Source organism: Nipponia nippon, unplaced genomic scaffold (assembly GCF_047370975.1).
Source record: "Nipponia nippon isolate SJK-2023a ecotype South Korea unplaced genomic scaffold, ASM4737097v1 scaffold_14, whole genome shotgun sequence".
Taxonomy (NCBI): Eukaryota; Metazoa; Chordata; class Aves; order Pelecaniformes; family Threskiornithidae; genus Nipponia; species Nipponia nippon.
Genome location: NW_028262330.1, coordinates 3,452,752 through 3,475,483, shown reverse-complemented (window position 1 = coordinate 3,475,483; position 22,732 = coordinate 3,452,752). Strand labels below are relative to the sequence as shown.

The window sequence follows — 22,732 nt, the reverse complement described above, 5'->3', positions numbered from 1 at the left end:
AACTTATGCCACCTGTCAGCACTGGTCAGATGAGCAGCATTTTTTGTAGTGCTCTGATTGACACTAGTATGAGATGTGCATACACGCTCACAGCTTAAGAAAACAGTTAGCTAAGGAAGGGTTCTGGAAAGATTACTGCTGTGCTGAACAGCTTTTCAGTCATAGTTTGTGGAGCTGCTAGTTGGAAATAATAGAGGGTTCTCCTTGCAGTGGCTATTTGACCTAACCTTGAGTACACACCTGACATTCACAACTCAGTTACTCCTGTTGGCTTTCCGTATCAAGGTGGTGCACTTCCATTTTCATGCACTGATGACAGCACAGCAGCACATTTCCAAACCCTGTCTTACATCAGGAGGGAGCATCCACTTCTTGCCTGTTACCTGCATCAGTTCTTGCTGATGCATTCAGAGCAAATTTGTATGATTCAATTGCTAGATTGAGTTGTGCGTTTGACTGCAGTCAGAAGCTTCCAAAGCAATTTTGGGGAGTCACAGTGAGATCAGGCACGATCAGATTAGAAACAGCAATAGCAGTATATCAGAGTCACACAAGAGCATGATAGCGTTGCCCTACAATGCTGAGAGGAGATAGTTCCTTTAGCCTCTATCTTTAGAGTGGCCATACTGTTCTGGCACCTTGGCCTACCCTAACAGTCTCCTTGAGCTGTTTTCAAGTAATCCGCTCTGAACAGCCCATCCTGTGGGTCTGCTCTCTGACCTGATGCTCAGTCCTGTAGCTGCTGGCCTCCTGCCAGCAGCTGGGAGACTGCCACGATGCATAGCCCTGCTTTACTGCACAGCCTCCACGCGCGTCCTTCTCCAGCTCCTTTATGTAATCCCTCGCCTCTTCTCCCCCATCCATCGAAGAGCCATTTACAAGGAGACTGAAGACACTGAACTCGAGGGGAGCACTCCTGCCCATGTCAGATCGCTGGCACAATGTGCAAACCCTTTAAGTACACATGATCTGCCCTCTGGTGACTAATTTTAGATGGAATAATTTTGACAATGCCTTGGCATGGTTTAACTCACTGCTTCTGATTTAATAATATATTGTAGCACTTGAGAAGGCCTTTTCTTAATTCAATTCAAGCATTAAAAAAAATAATTATGCATGTCTTGGTCTTACATATTTTAAATTTTGTAGCACCAAAGAACTAGTACCTGTAACGTAACTAAATAAGATACATATCTATACCTATTTTTTGCAGAGAGTTGATTTAAAATTTAGGCAGCAAAAGGATATGAGAGTAGAAATCAAAATCTGTATTCTGTGCTGAGTTCAACATAAATATAAGCCCCTACAGGCTGAACCTGTAGCTGCTGAAGCTTGCAGGCTACCTGCATTTTGTACGAAGTACGGAGAATGACAGTGGCTCAGCGTGCACCCTGCCTCCCCGCCGCGCTGCCTCCACCCTCGGTACTGCCCCTCCCCGCGCTGCTTTGGAGAGTCCTGCCCAAATCGATTTCCCTCGCATCCAGCACTCTCTCCTCCCTTTCTCCACTCCCAAGGAATGCCCAGAGTATTTATTTGCTGGCTTTTTTTATCCCCTTTGTTTTTTGGGGGAGCAGGGTGGAAGGGTTTTTTTGGGGGGTTTTTTTTGTTTGTTTGCAGACAAAACCAGCTTGAGAACCTTCCCAGTTAGCCTGTCTGATGGGAGTGCTGCAGAAATTCCTCTGTATTTGACTGCAAATACAGAAACTTCAAAGTAAATGAGAAAACACTTACTGGTATCATTAAATACACATTTAGGTGAGTATTTAAGAACCTTCACAGCCTTGTGAAAACCAATATATTTGCAAAACGTTTCCTCACTGACAGCAGAACTCAGCAGTTTCATTTGCTGTATCTCTGTCCAAAAGCAGCCTCAGCAAGATCAGCAAGGTTGTTTGGAAGCTCAGATTCACAGCAGAATTCAAAACTGAATGCATTAACGGATGAAAAGATTTGAAATATGACCTTGTCACTAAAAAAATTGCAGTGTATTTGAGCAACACATGGCAATTAATCCAATGATAGAGGAGTTCCTAATGGCAAGTTCATAAAAGATATTAAAAACAGAAAACTTGTTTGAATAATAGGCATGCAAAAATTTGAGTAAGCATGTAGTATTCACCTTGCATTTGCTGCAAAGGCCAATAGGACTATGGACAAACCCACCTGAATAGCTCTAACAAGCAAAAGCGTGTTTGGAGTCTGAAGAGGAAGGATGTGTATAACGTGAGAGGTCTCTCCAGCTATTTGTTATGTTTTAGACATTTGGTGAAGATGAATAATTTCATTTCTTCTCCAGTTTGTAGGGGATTTACAGATAGTTTTGTACCAGTGCACTTTCTTTCCTCTTTAAGAAGTAATTCAGTACTTATGTTGTTTGTACAGGATTTTTCTGGACTAGGCACCACACTGATAGAATTTTCAGATTATGTAAGTGGCCCAGTTTTTAAAGAAAAAGTGAATCTTTTCCCATCTTTCCTTATTTTCACCCAATTTCAGAGCACTCAGAGAATGCATTTCAGCATTTCTGAGAATTGGGCCAATAATGACCAGCCTTACACTCATCATACTAGTTACCACTGACACTCAGCTGATTGAAGGTGCAGGGATTTGTTGGGTAGGAAATCGTTACATTTCCTCTGCAGTGTATTTGTCCCGTGGTGTGCACACAGAATACAGAAATCAGATAATGTAGCATCAACCAGAAGAATACCCTCACACTCAGCTATCCCCTTACATCTCAGGCAGTAATTCCTGGGTAAAGAGTTTGTCAAATGTTGCAGAGACCAGCAAGATAAAAACACTGTTATTCAGGAGGGAGAAGATGGCAAGCGAGACTCCTCTAGAAGATCCTTAGGTACTGGGACTCCCATGCAGCCAGGTTCATCCTGAGTCAGAGGGACCACTAAGGCTTTTCTGCTTCTGCCTGTTGCACACACAGGGTAGCAGAAACACCCCAGGAGTATTTCAGCTGAATCGCTCGGTACAAGAGAGCTAGATTCTGCCTAAACATGCCAGTTTTCCTAGATAACGATTAATCTGGCTTCTGTGCACAGCAGCAGCCCATCTGCAGAGGCTGTGTGCCATGTGGTATATGTACGTGTTATCAAGGAAGCAGTGCCTCGATTCTTCCCTGTCAGAAATAACAGATCTTCAGTGTAATCGCAGGTAGGAAAAGCAGTAGATCACTCAGTGAAAGATCAATCGCTGGACAGCAATTAGCTGAACAGTTTGATGTAACAGCTGAGGAGAGGCCAAGGTTTCTTTTCATTCCAAATATTTTGTGGTAATGCCTCTGTTTAGAGTTGTGGCTTGGCAGCACCATGTTGGACTTCTAAGAGATCAGTATTACCTAGACAACTTTTTTTCAGCCTGTGAGTAAGCGCATCTAGTCAGCTGTCCTAGAGACTTCTGGCCTTTCCAAGAACAATCAGTTACAGACTTGGGTAATCTCACTGTGGAAACAGCATCCCCAGGCAGGGCCAGAGCCCTGTGGAATGGGGTCAGAGAAATCTGATTACTCTAGAAAATACCAGAGCGCAGAACATCAGTGTTTCTGTCTTGAACTGTCATTACAGACATGAACTGCAGCGCTCAGTGGTGAACTCTGTGCTTGCTCCTCACTTGTCTTTGCAAGTCAGCAGAGGCAGGACATTTCTGCATTACTTGTTGTCATTAGCTGTAAGAGTCTTGTGGGAAAGCGAAGTAGTACATAGCTACAAGTAATTCTCAAGAGACCACTGTCACACACACACACACACACAAATGTTTTGGAGAATGGGACTGGTTAACCTTTAGTGGATGCTCCTTACACATAACCCTTGCACCTCAGTGCCTGCCTTCTCCAAACGGAATCCTGTAATGCCCTGTAGTTTCAGAATGTGAGGTTCGTTATATTCATCCTAACAAAGGAAGTGCTAACAGATACAGACATATACTGAACTTGGCAAGAAATAGTTAAATTCCAACTTACTACCTGAAAGTTATGTTTCTTTTAGTAACAGTATGCTGTGAAGCACTGGGATATCCAGAAAGAGCACTTTTGATAGAATACATATGCTGTCTTTTGTAATTTTTTATGTTCTTTCTTTTGTTTACATTTTTCAGTACAAGGATTGATAGTATCCCAAAGACATTAAAATAAAGCTGAATCTACAGAACAGAGCTCAGGTTATCTGCTGGATAAGCAGTCTTTCCCCTTTCCTTAAAACAATAAGTTCCAAATTACTTTTCTCTGAACAACTTTCTCCTGTGTTCCAATTTCATCTATGTGAAGCTTTCCTTGCTTTTCTTCTGGATCTTCTTTAAAGCCTTAGATCTCACTCACCCTGCCTCAGAACAGTCATTCATTTTAATAGCAACAGCCAAAGTCCCCAGTTTTACAGCATGAGCCACAGCACAAACAGAAAAACAAGAGATGAAGAAGCATGAAGAGGAAAAGTTACTTTTAAAGACCATACAATAGCTCAAAACCTGGGTTTCCTGCATTTCAGTGCCAAGCCCTATTTAAAGGGCAGAACGACCATCACAGCTTTTTTGCATTTCATCTTTTCCCCTTTCAGTCTACATTTAAATCCAGGCCAAACTCTCCCTCTTCCCCACCTCCCAAATTACAAGTGTCAGGCCAACTTGCTCAGTTGTGATTGCCAGCTTGTTCTTTGCCTGCTTCAAGGGGAATCTGGTGAACCCTGGCAGTGATTGATGACTGAGGGACTGACCAGACTTGATTAGAAACTGCCAGCTGAGTGGCAAGTACCTGATGCAGCTAGTTACTCATACAAGCATCCCAAGCACTGGCAGACATAATAAGGGAGCCCAATGTCTGACGGAATGGCAGACACGGGCACTCATCCAGTCCACACGTATGCTCAGTGTCTTGTGTTGAGAAAAGAGGGAGAGGGTGTTGGCTTCCTCCTCTCCCCTTTTTCATCATTAGCTCTTTTGCCAAGAAGGATTTCCTTTACCCAAGACTGAGATTCCGATGAGCAATCAGTGCCAAATTCACTAAAAATCCCAGTTTCTTTTTAACCTTTAAACCAAACTGTCCTTCAATCTGTTTTCATTTCTTGAAATAGTTAGGCTAAACCTTTCAGCAGTGGGAACTTCACTGACATTACACATAAAGGTAGTTTTCCCCAACACTGTACATCCTTTTGATTGGAATGAGAGTGAGAAGTACGTTATATTTTCATAATAGTACTAACATGGCCCTCAAGGATTGTTACTGAAGTTGCTTCGTTTTGGACCTGGATATACCTCTGCCTATAGACACAGCCCTTCCTACTCCTGCCATGTTAATAACGCAAAAAGAATCTGGAAAGCATCTATAAGTACCTTTTAAGCAGCTGACCTATATTTTTGGGAAGCATTAAAGTAGTATTTGACTGTATAGTTTTAGTATATGTGTTAACTCACCACAGTGTGGCAGAGAAAAATCTAATTACATACTGCTGTATAACTGCTTTTTACCCTAAGATTAACACAATTTATAAAAATGAATTAGTCTGGTTTAATCGGTGTAATGAAAGAAGTGGTAGTGTTTTCTACTGGTATCCCAAATATGCAGATGAAAATATGCAAAAGCTTTGCAAGATTAGAGGTCACTAATTGTGACTGCTAAATACTTTTTTCTAGGTAATACTCTTAATTGAAGAAAATTTTTAATTAGGCAGAAATAAGCAGCTATAATTTAAAAGGTAAATTGAAGAGGGTATTGCAGGATGTCTCTGTGAAAGGCATAGCAGAAAACTAGCACTTTTTAAAAGAAAGTATCTTTGCAGGATCTTAACTCCCGAGTTCCCCCTTCCAGTTTTCTGTTTTCTCATTTAGCCAGTGCGGTTGTTGAACTTCTCCTGTCATTGAGAATCCTTCATGCAGAGGGAGATGACATTTGAACAGACCAGTATGAAATTAGCAGTATGTAATATGATGCTGTTAGAGTTCTTCACAATTGTAATTTTTTTTCATGTTTCAAGATTTATTGCTGAAAAATTCTAATATTTTTTACCATCTTTTGAATAATGGTAATGCTGTCTTACTCTCGAGGATATATTTCAGCTATCAACTTCTTGTTTCTTAAAAAGAAATCAGAATACTTTCAGTTCTCAAATTTGAAGCCATTGTGATACTGTCTAGTATTTCTCCGGTCTGGAGATTTCTGTGACCAATTACTTACATGAATGCCATTGTATACTCTGTCATTTCTTTGGTGTCCTTGATTTATCTCTCAAAGCCTTTATGACTTTATGTTTGGCTTTTATGTAGAAGCAGAGCAGGTCATGTGGTTATCCAGAGGCATTAGTATGGTAATTTTCTTCAAGTTGAGTAGGTGGAAATAATTAATGGACTGCTTTATTGATGTACATAGATAGCTGATTCTCTCTGTGGTTTCAATTCCCAGCTTCAATAAAGTAGCTTGAGATTTTATCTGAGGGACCAGTAATTACACAGGGCAAGAATAATTGCTGCACAAATACAATCTGATTGTGTTTTATGCTATTGCCGGGGCTGATGTTAAAGCTTAAATATATAAACAAGGATCTGCTGCATGAATAAGTTGACTCCTTTCATTTAAACTCATGAACTGTAGAGTAGCTTAAATTCAGAAAATCTGTGCTCTTGAAAGTTGAGCAAACTTCAAAGAGGAAGTTATAGGCCTAGCGCAGCACAACACAGGAATAACTTTACCGACTCGACTAGACTCCATCTCCTATTATTGACGGTGACCAGTAGCAGATACCTTGGGAAAAATAAGCACCTATAAAAATACGCACCATAAAAATTGGATCACATTTGTTACTTTTTATCTCTCAGACTGATGCAGATCTCATGTGAGGATTTTAGCAGTTGAAGTCACTGTGGTATTCATCCTAGAGTTCTGACCAACCCTAACGAATTTGTTCATTTTATCAGTTTATACTAGAAGTCATTTTTCTGATGCTTGATTTTGAGGCAGTTTCTCAGATTCATTCCACATGAAGAATCTCCTGGGTGGGAACCTCCCTAGGCACCTTTGTAAGCAATAAGGAAAGGAACTGAGCTTTGTTGCTACATTACCTTTCATGTGCTCCTTTTACAGCTTGATCATCAGCTGGCCTTACAGACTCAAACAGGACCCTTGCCTCTCATACACTTGAAAAAAGTTATTAGTGGCTTTTATGCCTTTAGCAAATTGTTCTTCAGTGTCTTCTCTTGGCTTGTCTTATTTTAGTTTTATATTTAACTTGTCAGAGATTATAATCTTTTCCATTTTTCTTATTTGGACACCATTTTTTGAAGGATGCTCTGTTATTTCTAGCCACTTCCTTTACTTTTCTGTTGAAGCTTGCTGGCTTCTTGGCCCTATTTAAACAAAGGCTCAGAATAAACACATACCACCTTAAAACTTAGCTTCTGTTCTGGCAGTCCCATTTACCCAGTTACCATTTAGGTGCTCTTTTTAAACAAGCTTCCTCATTTCTATGTAGTTCTTCATTGGGTTACATAAAAATCGACTACATAACCACTTCCATTCATGTAAAGATGCCGAATTCAATGTAGTACGATATCTGTTATACAAAGTGTTGCTGCATGGCTCAGACCTAAATCAGAGGTTGTTTCCTCAAAGGCTTGCACAGCTAACACTGTTTTAATGTCCTACTTATTCCAAGCGCCCAGCGCGGGAAGCACGATGATCAGATCGGTGAGACACACAGGGCAGACAGGAGGTTGGTGGCAGGACAGTCTCCACCGGTATCTAGTTCTGAGGATGGCAGCTTTTTTTAAACATGCTTTTCTCCCAGATATCTTATTCTCTATTTGATTTGCTGCTATCCTCTCTCATTTACTTACATGAGGCAACACAAGGAACATAGCAGAAACTCTACTGTGTTTTTCCCTGAACTTGGAAGCAATACTGAGAAACGTGGGGATATTTCCTGGATGTTATGGAACTCTGCAATGACAGAAATCATTTGCCTACCATGCATGAAACCTGCCTGCCCTTTGCTTTTCTTCCCAGAGCAGTAATAAATCGCATGTGTTGCCAAGGTTAAGCAGTTCTAACAAAAGTTAACTTAAACATAAGCTGTGAGTTGAGGATAAGACAACCTAGGGAAGTAATGCAAATGTACGAACAGGAGGGCAGAGCAGGGGGAGGGGAGACTTCAGATTCTTTGAAAACTTTGAACAACTAAGAATGGCTCCTGCCAGTGATTCATCATGGCACAGAATAGAACAGATCAGAGCCTTAAATCAGGAGAAAAACAGGGAGAGACAGGATTTTATCTTAAATAGACTCTCATATGTTTTATGGCTTAAAAAAAAATTACGATTTTGGTGTAAAAACCTTGCAGAGCCACTCTCTGCAATTACAGACACATTTCCAAGTGAATGCAAGTATCTTTAAGGACTCCCTAGATTGTGAAATTGAGAGCTAATGGGGTAACGCTTCACCAGGTAGGGCATGGCCTTTTTTCAGGTGAAAGACATGGCTGTTTCACAGTCCTTCCAGCATGGAGAACGCAGCCAGGACTTGAATGTAGCAGACAGAGCCCAGGGCAGCTTTGCTACCAGATGAACCCCCAGGAGTGCTCTGTCCCCAGAGCCGGGTGTGCTGGGAAGCGCAGAGCCATCTCACCCCACCCCAAGCGATGCATCTGTTCTCTTCTCAGCTAGACCCAACTATTGCACTCAGTGCATCATGAGGACTCTTCAGAAAGTGCCTCAGAGCAATTCTCGCTACAGACTCTTTATGGCTTTCCTAAGAGCAAGACACAGAAAGAGCATGAGGTAGAACTCTGAGAAACTTCTTTATAAATAAGCCCTCGACAGCCAGGCAAGTGATTAGGAGACACCGTTCAACTGTCCACAACCCTTTCATGACCTAGGCTTTTGAGTGTAGCATCATTTTTTTTTTCTAAGATCATTTAATATTTAAGACATCATACACAGCAGGCACCTTTGATTCTATACTGGAAAAACTACTGCCTCCTTTCACAGTGTGGATGCAGACTGTTACATGTCCATCAACACACACTGTAGACAGTACCATTACGCTTATCTGCAAGTTTGCTGTACCTCCAGAAGGGCATACTTATCAGACACTGTTCACTCATTGCTTTTCTCTGGGGAGGGGAGGCTTGTATTTATTTAGGCAAATCCTTGGTACTCATCACTAGCAGAATAGCATTCAATCCCTACTTTATTGTTCTAGCCGCTATTATTTCACTGTTGTTATGCATAGGTTTGGTAAAAGCCATCAGAATCCCTCATTCTACTGTGTCATGCTGATACTAGAGCATCTTCATATATCTCAATATAAATTGTTCCCAGTAAATTGAAAAAAGAGCAGCTGCAATAAGATACAGACTGAATAAGGATGTCAGATTTTTTGCATAGGTATAAAATATAAGTAATCCCCCTCACCTTCTCCCCATCACACACACAAAAGTCCGTTGTCCATTGTTGGCCAACATACAGAGGAAATAAACTTTGAATTTATCCAATTTTCTTTCTCTTATGAGAAGGCTGAAGGCATGACATTGATAGGCAAAAACTTACCACCTTATGTCTAGGTAACGTTTGCAACAAATCAGCTCTCAAGCAGTATAAATTTAGGGGGATTTATAGATGAAGGCAGAGATGACACGATCAATATACAGAAACTTTTGGTAAAATAACCAGGAGCTAGAGAACCTTGTTAAATGAGATTGTAAACTAGTATGTGGGCTGCATGCAAACTAGCTTGTAAGAATAGCTCCTGTACGGCACAAGAGCCAGGCTGCTGTCTGAAATGCTTCAGAGGTCCACACACAAAGATGCAGCATATTCCCACTCCTACATGACTAGATTTTTATGGAAATGCAACATAGTTGTGGCGAAAGAGATACTGTTTCATTAATGACTTAACCCGTAGTAGAACCTTGTCTGTTAGCTAAGCTGGAATAATAAAATAATGAATTTTTTGACATGTTTTCCTAGATTCGTACACTAATTTCTTTAGACTAAACCATTAATTCTGTACTTGTGTTTAATTTAAGCCTTGGTTTCCTACGTGAAGCCTCCCTGGATTTTTCCATTATGATTCTGAATACTTTTCTATTACTTTGAGCATCTAAGCAGCAGCTCTAACTACTTTAATTAAATGTAATCAGACATTAATATCACATAATATCCCCATGCAGTAGTTAACTTAGGTCTGCAGTCTTGGGTCAGTCATCCTTAATTGACCTTCAGTTGGAGCATAAGCAAAGTCATTCTGATCACTGGAGTAAGTTTATCATTGCTGAACATTCTTTTTGTCTAACCATACATAGCAGCTAGCAACAAGCATGTATTGGAGAGATTCTTAAGCATGAGCTGCCTAGGCATTTAGAAAGAAATCAAAGATTGCAACACAGACTTACGTGTCTCGGTGACAAGTCTAACCTTTGCAGTGCAACACCACAATACTGGAGCTCCACCTTCTTGACTTGCAGGTAATAGGCTGGTGTGACAGGCATTGCACAGAATGCAAGGTTTCCCTGTCAAAAACAGAAATAACATTATAAAACATCCCCTCATAGCAGCTATTTTCCAGTGCGGCTCTTCTGGGACAATCCCAGTTACATCATAAATTCTTTAAGTAATATGAACTTGAAGATAATGGACTGCTCTGTTTGGCTTGCCATTTTATTCTGTTTACCATGTCTAGTTGGTTTATTTATTTTTAAAAAGCTTGCTAAAGAATTGTTTTTACCAATACCAAGAGTATTTCTGCCCAGAAGATTTCTCTAATACTACTAGAAACCATTCAGGCAAGATTTCCCTTTTAATATTCTCCCTCTTGAACCTGCAGCTCTACAGTTTCATAATTTATTTTTTTAAATAACACCACAGGGGGATTTATCAAGGGAAATCAGGCTATCTCAGTTAACCTAAACTTTTATTTTAGGCCTCTGCATAAAGAGGGATTTTCTCCCTGACAAAACCTGAAGTGAGATCCTATGGTATTTCTCTTAAGAAAAAGCACAAATAATTAAGTGTGTTCTCTTTCATTTTTAATTGCACTACATTCATTTCATTCCTTTTCAAAGCATAAGCACTATCATTTAGCATACTCTGGGAGCTTCTATAGTCTTGTAAGTCTCCAGCGGAAGTGGGAATGACTGGTAAACGGAGGAGCCAAAGAAATTTTTAAGACCATACTGCCTGTTTATTTTTCTGATCATACAAAGCTTCTCTTATTTTAAAGGCCTTCCATCTGACCTCCTAGAGGGGGAGTGCACACAGGGTTTATTATTTGAGTAAAAGATTACTGACATAATTTGGTGTGGACATCTGCAATTCTAGCCGTTTTGGGTGCTATTCCCTGATCTTTGCTTTCCCAGAGCCATAGAACATTACACTATCATCCCTCCTTATAGATTTCATGCAGTACAAATTAAGAATAGTTACCCATTTTGGGCTTTGCATGCGAGCTGATTCAATTGTCAGTGTCAGGTGTTAAGAAAACATATTTTACCAGTGAATTTAAGGTATTAGTAGCACATGTTCACTTCAAAACTGTATGCAAGGAAACTTTAAGCGTTGCTAGTGGTAATGTGTCAATTATGGCTGGACCTCTTCAGGGCTGTCTGAGCTCACCTGCATGAGTAGCACCTGTAGATGCCCAGACAGGCTAGCACAAAGAAAGAAAAAGCTTCAGCTGAAAATTGGGTTTTCAGATCTTTTGTAATAAAAGTAACTCTGTGTCTGATAGCTTATAACTACTAGAATAGGCAGATGCTCAACAACTACAAAACACTTCCCATCACTTCTGTGCAGATACTCGTGCTGAAGTTTTGCTGCACAAGCAACAGCCTAAGAAGAACCTTAAAGTTTATCTACTTTTGCAGAAGTTACATGAAGCTATATATAACCCAACCAACATTTTACACCTAAGTACACCCAAACTTTGAGAGCAAAAAGAACTAGGTTGTTCTATAAACCGCAATAGGAAAACACTTACCAAGATCAGCCATTTTCCTGAAGCCATGCTACTCAGAAGATATTTTCCCCTCCAAGGAAAATCTTCCCAATGGGTTAAGTCTACTAGAAGTGTGAGGTTCAAATCCAAGCAACACTCTACCTGGCTCCCACTAGAATAGCCAAAAACTGCAAGCAGAAGCAAGCATTCACACCACAAATCCTGCATACAGCTAGCTATAGCACCTGAAAAGCTTTTTATAAGCAGCTGACGGGTTGTTTCCAGCTCCACCCTCTGGGCAAAACACCTGTGCTCCTGCCCCAAGGCCTCAGCCACATGCTCCTTCCCCCAGTCTGAGTTTGTAGACTTCGTCACACACAGTTTGTAGGTTAGAAGAATGCTTTGAGGCTCAAAGGTTATGAAAACTTCTAACAAAATGTAAAAAGAAAAAATAAAGCCAAAAAAGGCATCAGCATTCTCACCTGTGAAATTTCCACCTGCTACAAAAAAACTACAGAGTAGTTCTGATGAAGTCAAAGTTGCCTTATCTACTTTAGACAGGGAGAAGGTGTGCAGACACAAATGTAAATGTGTCCTTTGTGTATCTTGTTAGTTGCTCTTCACTCATTTAGTCAGAAATTTTTTCAGCATCCAAAGAGAAATTCAGGTTGATCTTGTCTATGAGTTGCGGACTAGATGCAATATGAACCTTCAGCCTGCAGTTACCTGATGAGAAGCAGTATATTGTTACATCACATTTTTCTTCTTTTTCCAATTAGGGGCCCAGAATCTTTGAAAGTAACTCAGCTTGTCAAAAATCAGGCATTCCTCCATGTTCCAGGCCATTGCACGTACAAGGAAGGAACTATCCTTCTTCACCATCAGAGTATAGCTTTTCCAACAAGATTTTTTCTAGATCAAAACTTTCACTAGAGAAGGGTTTGGGTAAATGGAACAGAAATTAGTAGAACCTGCCTAGAGAGCAGGCCTGTCCTCTGGGATCACAATGTGTGAGCTTCTCTTATAATAATGCTGGGGTTTTTAAAGAATTCTACTAAATATGAACACTTTTTAAAAGTGGAGTAGAATGGAGCAGTTTCAGTCCAAGGACACATTGCACGTATGCAAAATTAGCATAAGGACTAACGAGTCACATTCCTATTGCTCGATAAATATTCTATAATACTAACAGCAAAGAAGCTATTTATAATTGAACCTGGGATTTTATCAAGGTATCTTCAAAAGAGAAAAAAAAAATACCCTTTTTCTAGATACAGAAATATATGAAACAATACATTTTGGTCTTTGTGTATGAAGTTTTAAATTTCAAATGCTAGATGAATTTGCCTGTTTTCAGTTTCAGTGTATGTATACAGACAGTATGATAAGTTTAATTATCTGGCTATCTGCCTTGCATGTATTTCTCTAGTTTAAACTTGCGCTTTTTTATATTTTGCAGTTCCCTCCTTTTGGGGTTTGGTGAACTCAGCTTGGAATCTTTGCTCTGTTGGGAAAAGACAGTCACCTGTCAATATTGAAACCAGCCATATGATTTTTGACCCGTTCTTAACTCCGCTTCGCATTAACACGGGGGGAAGAAAGGTATGTGTTCTATCATGTTCTGGGATAAAAACAAGAAGTTAGTAGACTTACAAACGTTTGCTATATTTTAGATTTCTAAGGCATTTACTCTTTTATCTCAGTCAGCTCTGAGGCAGAATAACAACAACATAGCGCTTTGCAAATCACACAATTTCATCGCTGCTGGAGAGAAAGCAACCACACATTTTTAGGTGTTGTCTAGCACGTATTTGTATTTTCATATTAACTGTTACTTGAAACTCTGCTGTCTGGAAGTATGGCATCTCACTTAGAAACTCCACCTTTGTAATTAAATTTGGTGTGCATTCTGAGTGCCATTTTAAAGCTGCTATTCTAAAAGTGTTGTTTAAGATGGCCAGGACCTTCTTGTATTCATTTAAATGAGGATAACATTGCAGTGCCATCACGTTCAGGGGCAGGAAGGGATGAATGAGCTTCTTTATGTCATGAAATAAAAGGAACTATGAGATACATATCTCAGCATGGGACAGGCAGACAGATGCGTTCAAAAAGTGATCTAGTTTCTTTGTTACCTACAGCATATTGGCACTCATAATAAGATTTTTTTAATTGGACATCTCCTGACATATATTAATTAGAAAACAAAATGGCAACATTTATTTTAATAGATCATAAGTAAATCTCCAAGGATATTGGATCAGATGGAAATGATAGGTTAGCAAAGACTATATTGCTCATATAAAATCAGCATGATGATATCTTGTCGGAAAGTGACTGCCACAGCTGACTAGTTTATTAACTTCTATTTCTGGCCAAACTTTATCTTGTTTACCCAGATTTGGAAAGTATATCTTAATAAACTGAGGTACGAAACCAGAGTCCTTCTGGGTTAGATAATGTGTATCCCTGTGGCTCAGGCACCTAGACTCCTAGGCTCGTCCATGTAGATTAAAGGTGGAGGCAAGAAACAATCTTGACAAAATTATGCTCTGCAAATGGGTGGAGATTGTCATCTGAGGGATGTGTACATATAGAAACACTGCTGAGAGATGCTAACAAGTGATCATAGCCTCCCTTTTTTATACTATATCCAAATTATGTTAGGAGCTAAAATTTGCACGAGGTTTTTATTGTAGTGAAAACCTTAAGTTCAGTAAATGTTTCTACAAGTTTTCACAACTCAGATATTGAAGTATTGTGCTAATGTTCAATGTAAGTCAAAATAATGCACAAGAAATTATTTATGACTATGAATTTGAAAAACATTCAAGCATGTGCATTTGTGCTTGCTGACCCAGTGCTCAGAAGCAGAACTGAAACTGTTATATGTCAGTGAAAAAATGCAGAAAGGTAACAAATCTAAACAATGAAAGCAGATTTGGATCCCAAGCGTGTTTCACTTTTAATAATGTCATGCTCATATCAATAGCATAGTTAGGGACATTTTACATGCGTGGTTCTTAAAATCATTTTCTGCTAATTCATTCTTTCTGTTCATGTTTACTAAAATAATTATACTTACTAAAAATTAGGAGTACAGACAAATTTTGGAGTACAGCACCAAAAAAAATTCTTGAGACCTACTTGGTTCCTAAATTGCCATTCAAAGCATTTCAAAAAACAAACTAATCCTAATGGTTATGCTTAATGATTTTTCTTTCACTAAAGAATGTATTCCCAGCATGGAGGTTTGGGGACAATCCTCAAATAACGAAGTTATCAATTCTGTTGATCCAGCTGGAGGGTTGATATTTTTCAATTCTAAAATTATTTTATAAATAAAACATCTTGAACCTGTGAGCACTCTTGGAAATAGTCATTAGTTGAAAATGTTTTTGTGTTGCTTCCCTTATGTGGGGGTGCTTAAAAGGGTATTTTAAAGATTTTGTGGCTTATTCTATGCAGGCAGTTCTCTTATTCAATCTGTAATACAGAACAATGCTGATGAAAAGGCATTGTGACTTACAATATCAGAACAAGCAGAGACTCTAACAAAAGGTTATTCCAAAATGATTTATCTTCTGCTGTTGTCTTGACAAATGAGATTTCTGCTGGAAACTGCATGAGATGTTAGGAATTTGCTCTGTACTTCCCATTGAGGTTCTGGTGGTGCATGTGCACATACATCAGAATTGATGTAAGCTTCATCACAGAAATGATAAAAGTATTGTTACCTACTGAAGGACAGTAATGCTTCCAACTATGGCCCAAAGTTCAGGGTAATATGTACATTTTGCTTTTTAAACAGAAATGCATTGAAGTTTTTCATTTTTATTCGAAAAAGAGTTGTATTGATTCTGCTATTTATGTAAAGGCTGACATATTTCACATTATTTATACATTACAGTATGACATAATATGAAAGTCAAGAATAAAATTACGTGGAAGTTGTCATTGGGCCAGGAGTTTCAGAAAATTTAATATTATCTTTAGCAATTCTAAGAATTCAACTGATTTTTTGTACCAGCTCAGGATGAAGCAAATGTCTGATTATTAATAAAATATTGGAGGCACCAATGGCCTTGGAGATACTATATCAGTAATGAGGTGTTGTACCACACTCACAAATATTATCCTGCTGCTATGAACCAGTGACGGCCTTCTATCATGATACAAGAACAGGATTTCTTCTAGTTGTGGTTTAGAGAGGTTTCTAAAATGATTGAATCAAAATTCTCCTTTGAGGAAAAGATTGCAATTTTCATGCCTTAAAAAAACTCTTTGCTCATGGTTAAGGCTTCAGTGAGGATTTGATTTGGCAGTTAGTATATTTGTGTTCTCTTTTTTGGTAATGTTTTTTCTATGTTAAAAATGGAGGTGTGTTTCATATGGACTGAAGCACTTCAGTTTTCAGGACAATGACCCAATTGGTAAGGCAGCCTGGGAATTCCTTAGACAAGACTGAACTGTGATTATGCTGTACACAAAAGGACTTTATGGAACTGATTCTAAGAAAAATGATGAATAAATAAAAAAGGGATTTGATATGGTTTCAAATCAAAGTTTTAATAACTTTGCATTATGCGTAGTGAACAAGAGAGACAGCTCGTTGCACACAGTCAAAATTATACACCTCTTGAAAAGGGAGCTGGGAGGAGACTCAGGCCTTAACAGAGAGCTAGATGGAAGGAAGCGTTCAATACAGGTAGTCTTGGAACCGTAACTTCCAACTTTTTAACAAAATTTTTTGGGATTAAAGTAGAAATCAGTTTTATTTCAGTTCTGATTTTGAAAAGAACATTTCTACTTTGTGTGCTTCACTTTTGAAAGTAACTTAAGAAGGAACAGAAGAGGTTCACCCACAGGAACAAAATCCAAGACCAGTCTAGAGAAATTCAAAGAACACATGCCTGGGTGATAGGATCTTTGACTTAATACTTCCTCTTAACTCTTTCATTCCTTACCACTCGTTTCTCTTGGGCCTTTATTTTTAGGGGTGGGGAGCATTGCTTAATTTCTGTAAACCAGTTACCTGTTTAGTTCACAATTTCCACATCAGCAGACCAAAACAGTTCCAAACCATTCCATTACAGAATTTATGGCTAAGGATTCCAACTTAAGTACATACCTTTCTAGCCGATTCCATTAGAGAGTTTATTTTATTTCAGTATTAGCAATAGAAGGCATTTTAGTAAACTAGATTGAGACTTTCCTACAATTATTTAGAACACTTGGAAATAAAAATACAATTTTCTTGTTCCTAAAGAAAAGGAATGGTCTGAAAGGAGAGTACGAAGGACAACATCACTGTCTTCCTACCCCACAGCCTACAAGGGGAGAAAAGTACAGTCTGTGTCCTGTTACACAGCAGGTGACTTAATAGTTACTTCTGACCTGAGGCTGAGAAGAAACTTCTTCCCATTCCATTCAGGAGCAAAGGGGATGGCAATGCAATTTGCCAAATATTTGATCCAATTTTTCACAATAAAGTTCCAGTGAGCGATAATATATTGCTTTATGTGCTGTCCAGTGATTGCAGTGCGGTATCAGGTCATGCAATTTACAATTCAAGCATCATCAGATGTTATTCTGATTTGTGCTGTGTTATTTTGTATGTTTGTGCTTCTCCGTTTCCTGAGAAAGTGGCTTTTCAGGTCCTGAAGGCTGAATATCATTGATACAGATAATTGGATTTCAAGATCCAGAATCTCAGCACAAGATACTTAATGAGTTTACATGCAGATAAATTCCCCAGAAGAAATGCTGCTTTTGAGGAAACTCCCCAAGGTTCAGTTCTCTCTCAGGCCCAGCTTTATCTCTTGATTATCCATTTTAGCGAATTTAACATGCAGCCCATTTCAGATAAACAGCCCTTAATAAACAATACAAATCCTTATTAATATGCAAATCACAGTTCCTCCACTCTGTCACAAAGAAAAACACCATTTTACTTTCTCTGCTTTTTGTCTTTGGATTCGCATAAGCACCAAGGCAATCGGCAACAGGACAACAGCATAACTTCACTGACGAGCCCGTATAGTCTAGTGACATTCAGGCAGCAAGCACCAGGGGTTTCGGTCTCCCACGCAGGGATTTCCGGACTGTCATGGATGATAGCGGTGGATGAACAAACCACCTCACTTCCCACTGAGCTAGTCCTCTGCTGGGATTTCTTCCTCCATTCACCAGTGCTGGCAGCCTCTCTTCTGCAGGAGCTCTGCCTTTGGTCCCCCAGAATTTGTCCCCTGACTTAACCTGTAGCCCATCTGCCTTTGATCGCCTTATTCTCTGTGGACTTAATTTCAAGAGCCCGATTTCCAAGATTCTTTAAGACTGAACTACAGTTCTTGGCCATACTTATTTTTTTTCTCTTAAAAACGTGTTAAATATCAGCATTTGCTTTAGACACTGAGTGCATCCCTGCCAGTTAATTAAACCTGGTCATGTAAGTGAAGCCATGTGTTACTAATCATTTTAGGTCATGCTCAAGGACTTAAATAGTGGTTTAAAGCGGGTGAAGTTCTGTTTAAAATCACTTTATTGTTAAGACAAGGAGGGCCCTTGTACCTGATGTTGACCTCTGGGGAAATAAACAAATCGATCTCTGCTGGCCAAGGGCTGTTATACACATTCCTAGCTCAGTGTGCATAAATGAAAGTTACTCAGTAAGATCCATAAGTCTGCCTTCTCATATGGGACATTAATGAATGCAATCACGTATTATTTAAATTAATATCTTTATAAATAATTGGTTCATTCTATGCATCACGAGATAATGGTGATATTTAGCAGTTTCTAAACTAAAATAGGATAAGAGAAAAGAGATTTATGAATTGAAATCAGTTAAATGGTTTCTGTGCCAGCTAGTTCTGATTCCATGCTGTTCAATCAATTCAGAGTATTACTAGCATTTTTCTCAAGAGTGCAATATATGACAACTGCCAAGCTTTGCTTTGGTGATTACTAAAAGGACAGATACTGGTGTGAACCATATTTCAGCACTGCAGGAATATAAAAAATGAATTGTTAGAAATAGTCCAGGAGGAATGGATAGCAATAAGACATCAATGTCATCTCTAAACTGATTTGTGATGAATTTTTAGAGGGCTTAATAATATGATGTTTTGATTTAGAGTGCCTTTAGAAAGTCAAAAGTCTGATGCAAACATCAAAAACTTTAATGAATAAAAAATGAAATATAGTATTCCTGCTTAAATAATTGTTTAACATTTCTAATACTTCTACAGTATTGCATGTTCTCAGATGTGTTAGTAAGTGGACATAAAATGAAACCAGCAGGTTAAAGTAACTTGTTTATTTGTCCTCGTCATTGACTTTAGGACAGGAAAAAATGGTAAGTATTATTTCAGAGGTACTTGCAAACTTTGCTGTTAGGAGACCATATATAGGGAAAAACATATATTCAACGTCTAGATCTGTCTCTGTACTGGGACTTCTGTTCCCTCATTACTTTTTTGAGATTGAATCAGTTTGAAATGTTTGGGGACTCAGATGTGCATCTTGGTGTGTTCTAAATTTCTGGGTGGCTGTGACAGTGGAGCACCACTGAAATTGTAAAGGAGTCCTGAATGGGCACAAGAATGCATTTCTACAGCTTCTTCATAGTATCAAGGCGGTTTTTTTTCTCCAGTATAACTACTCTGCTTGACATTTAATCTCGTCTAGTGTCATAAAACAAGCTCACTTGTCTGCCATGGGAAACTAGGAGATCCCAGATTTGGCAAGAAGTGACTCAGCAGGCTTACTCCACAAGCTATGCTGTACCCTGGTTTAGAGCTGAGGGTATGCTCTCATTTTGGCAGCAGTGCCTTTCTAATTGTATGTTAAATGGTATCTCAGCTGCAGTTGTGTAGTAATTAAAAGCAACCCCTGGTATCCTTGAAAGGTGGGTGTGCTAACCCTGGAAACGCATTCAGTGGGATGTTATTTGAAGCATCAAGGGGATCTGCTGTTACGGACATTGGGCAGTAGATCCATTAGAAGGTTAAAGAGTCTGTGATATTATTGAAGCTGGGCTAACTGATACTAGCCAAAGGTCTTGACTGTTGCTTTCTTTTTTCCCTCCTCAGTTGTTTATTTCAATAAGTTGCTTTCCTGTTTTCAGTTCCTAATGATGTAGCTTCAAAAAAAGCTTGGAGCAGCAGCTGGCCTCCAACTACTAAATAGTTTGATATATTCAAAGGAATTTTCAAAAGCACCGACTTTGCTCTAAATGCCCTTTTTCTATCTTCTAATATATGTCGTGCATTGTTTTGATGGTATCTTATTTGGATTTATTTCAACCTGGACTTAGGTCTATTTATAAACCTAGATATTTATTTCTAGCCTTGCAGAAGTAAAAGTAACATATATCTTGCCTTTGTACTTGATTCCGTACTTGGGGCTATAACCACTGATATGAAAAGGCTGAAGATTTTTTTTCACTCACACTGATACTGCTGTCATAGTAAAGGTGTGCAAGTCTCCTAACACCGTATGCTTTAAATGGAATATAATTTTGGATTTTAGAATTGTTAAAAGACATTTCCTGGTCCTGAATCATCAGAAGGATGATTCATTCTTTGCTTTTTTTTGTTACAAACATAAAATAATAAATGTATGACATATTGAAACGTAGTAAAATATGATAATATTTTCTTGAAATCGGGTATTTTTGGCACAATATCAAAGAAATGTTTTTTACTGAGAGCCTGCTGTAATGGATGGGGATGTTCCATGTCATTTTGTATACAGAAGTTGAATCATATTATCAAAGTCAAGATATCTGGGGAAGATGTTAGCATATATAACGTTATTGTTCAGCTGCCACCAGTTCATCTGAGGCAAAACACTTGCTATGCCAACCTAATGAACTAATGAGAATCCACATACCTCTCCTCCTGGTAAATCCTGGCCTCAACATTTTACACTTTCGTGCTCTCAGTGCAATGGCAAAAGGCTGCAATTTGTAAAGCAGGTTTTTGTGATAACTGGTTATGTATTTTGGAGACTTCTTTTCTTTTTCTTCTCAGAAAGCAAATGTTAGGTACCTGTTATGGGAAGTTATCAGTCCTTTAGGAAGGTGACATATGCAGAACTTTAAATAGCTACATAGCTATAGGAGCTAACATTACCTGTGTTTAAAAACAGCATTGCAACAGTTTCTTAAACATGAAGAAGAATTTACACAGCATCCAAGACAGATTTTCTTTTTTCTCTTTGTAATCAATGTAAGCCCAGCTTGAAATTATTTTGAACTGATCAATAAATAATTATTTATCAACAGTTCAAAATAATTCTTCTTCAGTTCTTTTTGTTTCAGTATTAGTTTATTCTCCTATGTGAGTTCAAACATTGAGCTTTGCACCTTCCTAGCTGGCAGAGTATATTGCGTAATAAATAGTGCTTCTAACAGTATGGTGACTGTGGTTTTGGTTCTTCACCAACTGACGTGGTGGCAAGACCGACTGTTAGCCGATCAGCCTTTATATCCTGCAACCATCAAGTATGTATTTACATCCAAGCTATTTTTCCTGAAGATGATTTACAAATTGCTCTGGAATTCTGTAATAGAGTGTAGATTCGGAAACCGGTTTATACGTGGAGAGAGGAGACTTTATAATGTATGTTAGGTGTCTGCTGCCCGTCTAGGCAGGAGATATATTTTGGCTGATGATGTGTTTGTGGGAGTAAGGTACTAAGCCAGCTTTCCAAACAGTTATGCAGCCAACAGGCATGGTGATTGCTTGTGGCCTGCTGGTGGCAGCTGCGAAGTGTGGGCTGTAAGATACCCGGTTCCTGATGAAGTGGAATCGGACGCGGCCATTGAGGAACCTGGGGAAAAGGTTTTCTTCCTTTTTTTACGTAACTCTCACTTTCATCCAAAACGGTTAAAGCTATGGACTGGAGACTGGTTTGTCGTTGGGTTGCAGCAACCCCAAATAAGTGAAAACAATCAGGAAATAAACTAAGATCCACATTGACTTATCATCAGTTCATTCACAGAAAAGTTAAGAAAGTTAAGGTTAAGTAAACCTGCTTTGTGGCTGGAGCGTTAAGCACAAAATAATTGCAAGTCTCGTGCTTGTGAAACTTTTTTTTGGTTTTGTGTCTCCAGCACGACAGATAAGAGTTCTCTTACTCACATTTCCCTGTATTGTTTTACACTGAATGTAATCAAGAAATCACCATATATTTGGCAGGGATTTCTGCCTGTCTTGCAGCTGGAGGAGGTACTTTATAATAGACACATGTCAATTCTGCTGTAAGCTAGAAAAGATGGGGATAAATAACACTGCTGCCAGGGTGAAATACAAATTGCTGTGGCAGTCAAATGTGCCATTCGGAATTCTGAGTAGCAGTTTGGTGTTACAGAGAAGTGCAAGTTCATTGTTTTTCCTCCTAGTACTGTTAACTGCTGATTGTTGAAGTTTGGAGCAGGCACGGTTTGCTTATAGATAGGAGAATTAAACTATGTATTTTAGGATTAGATGCTAGAAAGGAGCTTAAGGGAAAAAACTGAAGCAGTGGTCAATGAACTGTATCTAATAATCAAAACCAAATCTGTGGATCAGCAGCTCCTCATCAAACTGGGATCTGGATGGTAAAGCCGTGGGGGTATTTAAGCTGCGTGTCACTCAACAGGCTGAGGAAAACCATCAGTAGATGATTCTGGAGCAGAGGAGGAAAATGTACGTAAATTGGGGGTAAGAAACTGTTCTTAATGTAAGGGACAGTGTATATTACAGGGGGTTGCAGGCCTTGCAAGAAAAGAGAAAATAATCCTTTTGCATGTACCCTTCTTTT

The 22,732-nt window shown here is 39.0% G+C and overlaps 1 protein-coding gene across 4 annotated transcripts in view; it reads left to right on the top strand.

The window, feature by feature from the left end:
- Positions 1–22,732, top strand: part of CA10 (carbonic anhydrase 10 (inactive)) — a 207,011-nt gene that overhangs the window by 68,434 nt on the left and 115,845 nt on the right. For all 4 annotated transcript variants that reach the window (XM_087750508.1, XM_087750506.1, XM_087750507.1 and 1 more), the window contains one exon: positions 13,383–13,525. In XM_087750508.1, the coding sequence (XP_087606634.1) occupies positions 13,383–13,525 (143 nt within the window). The remainder of the gene's footprint in view (positions 1–13,382; positions 13,526–22,732) is intronic.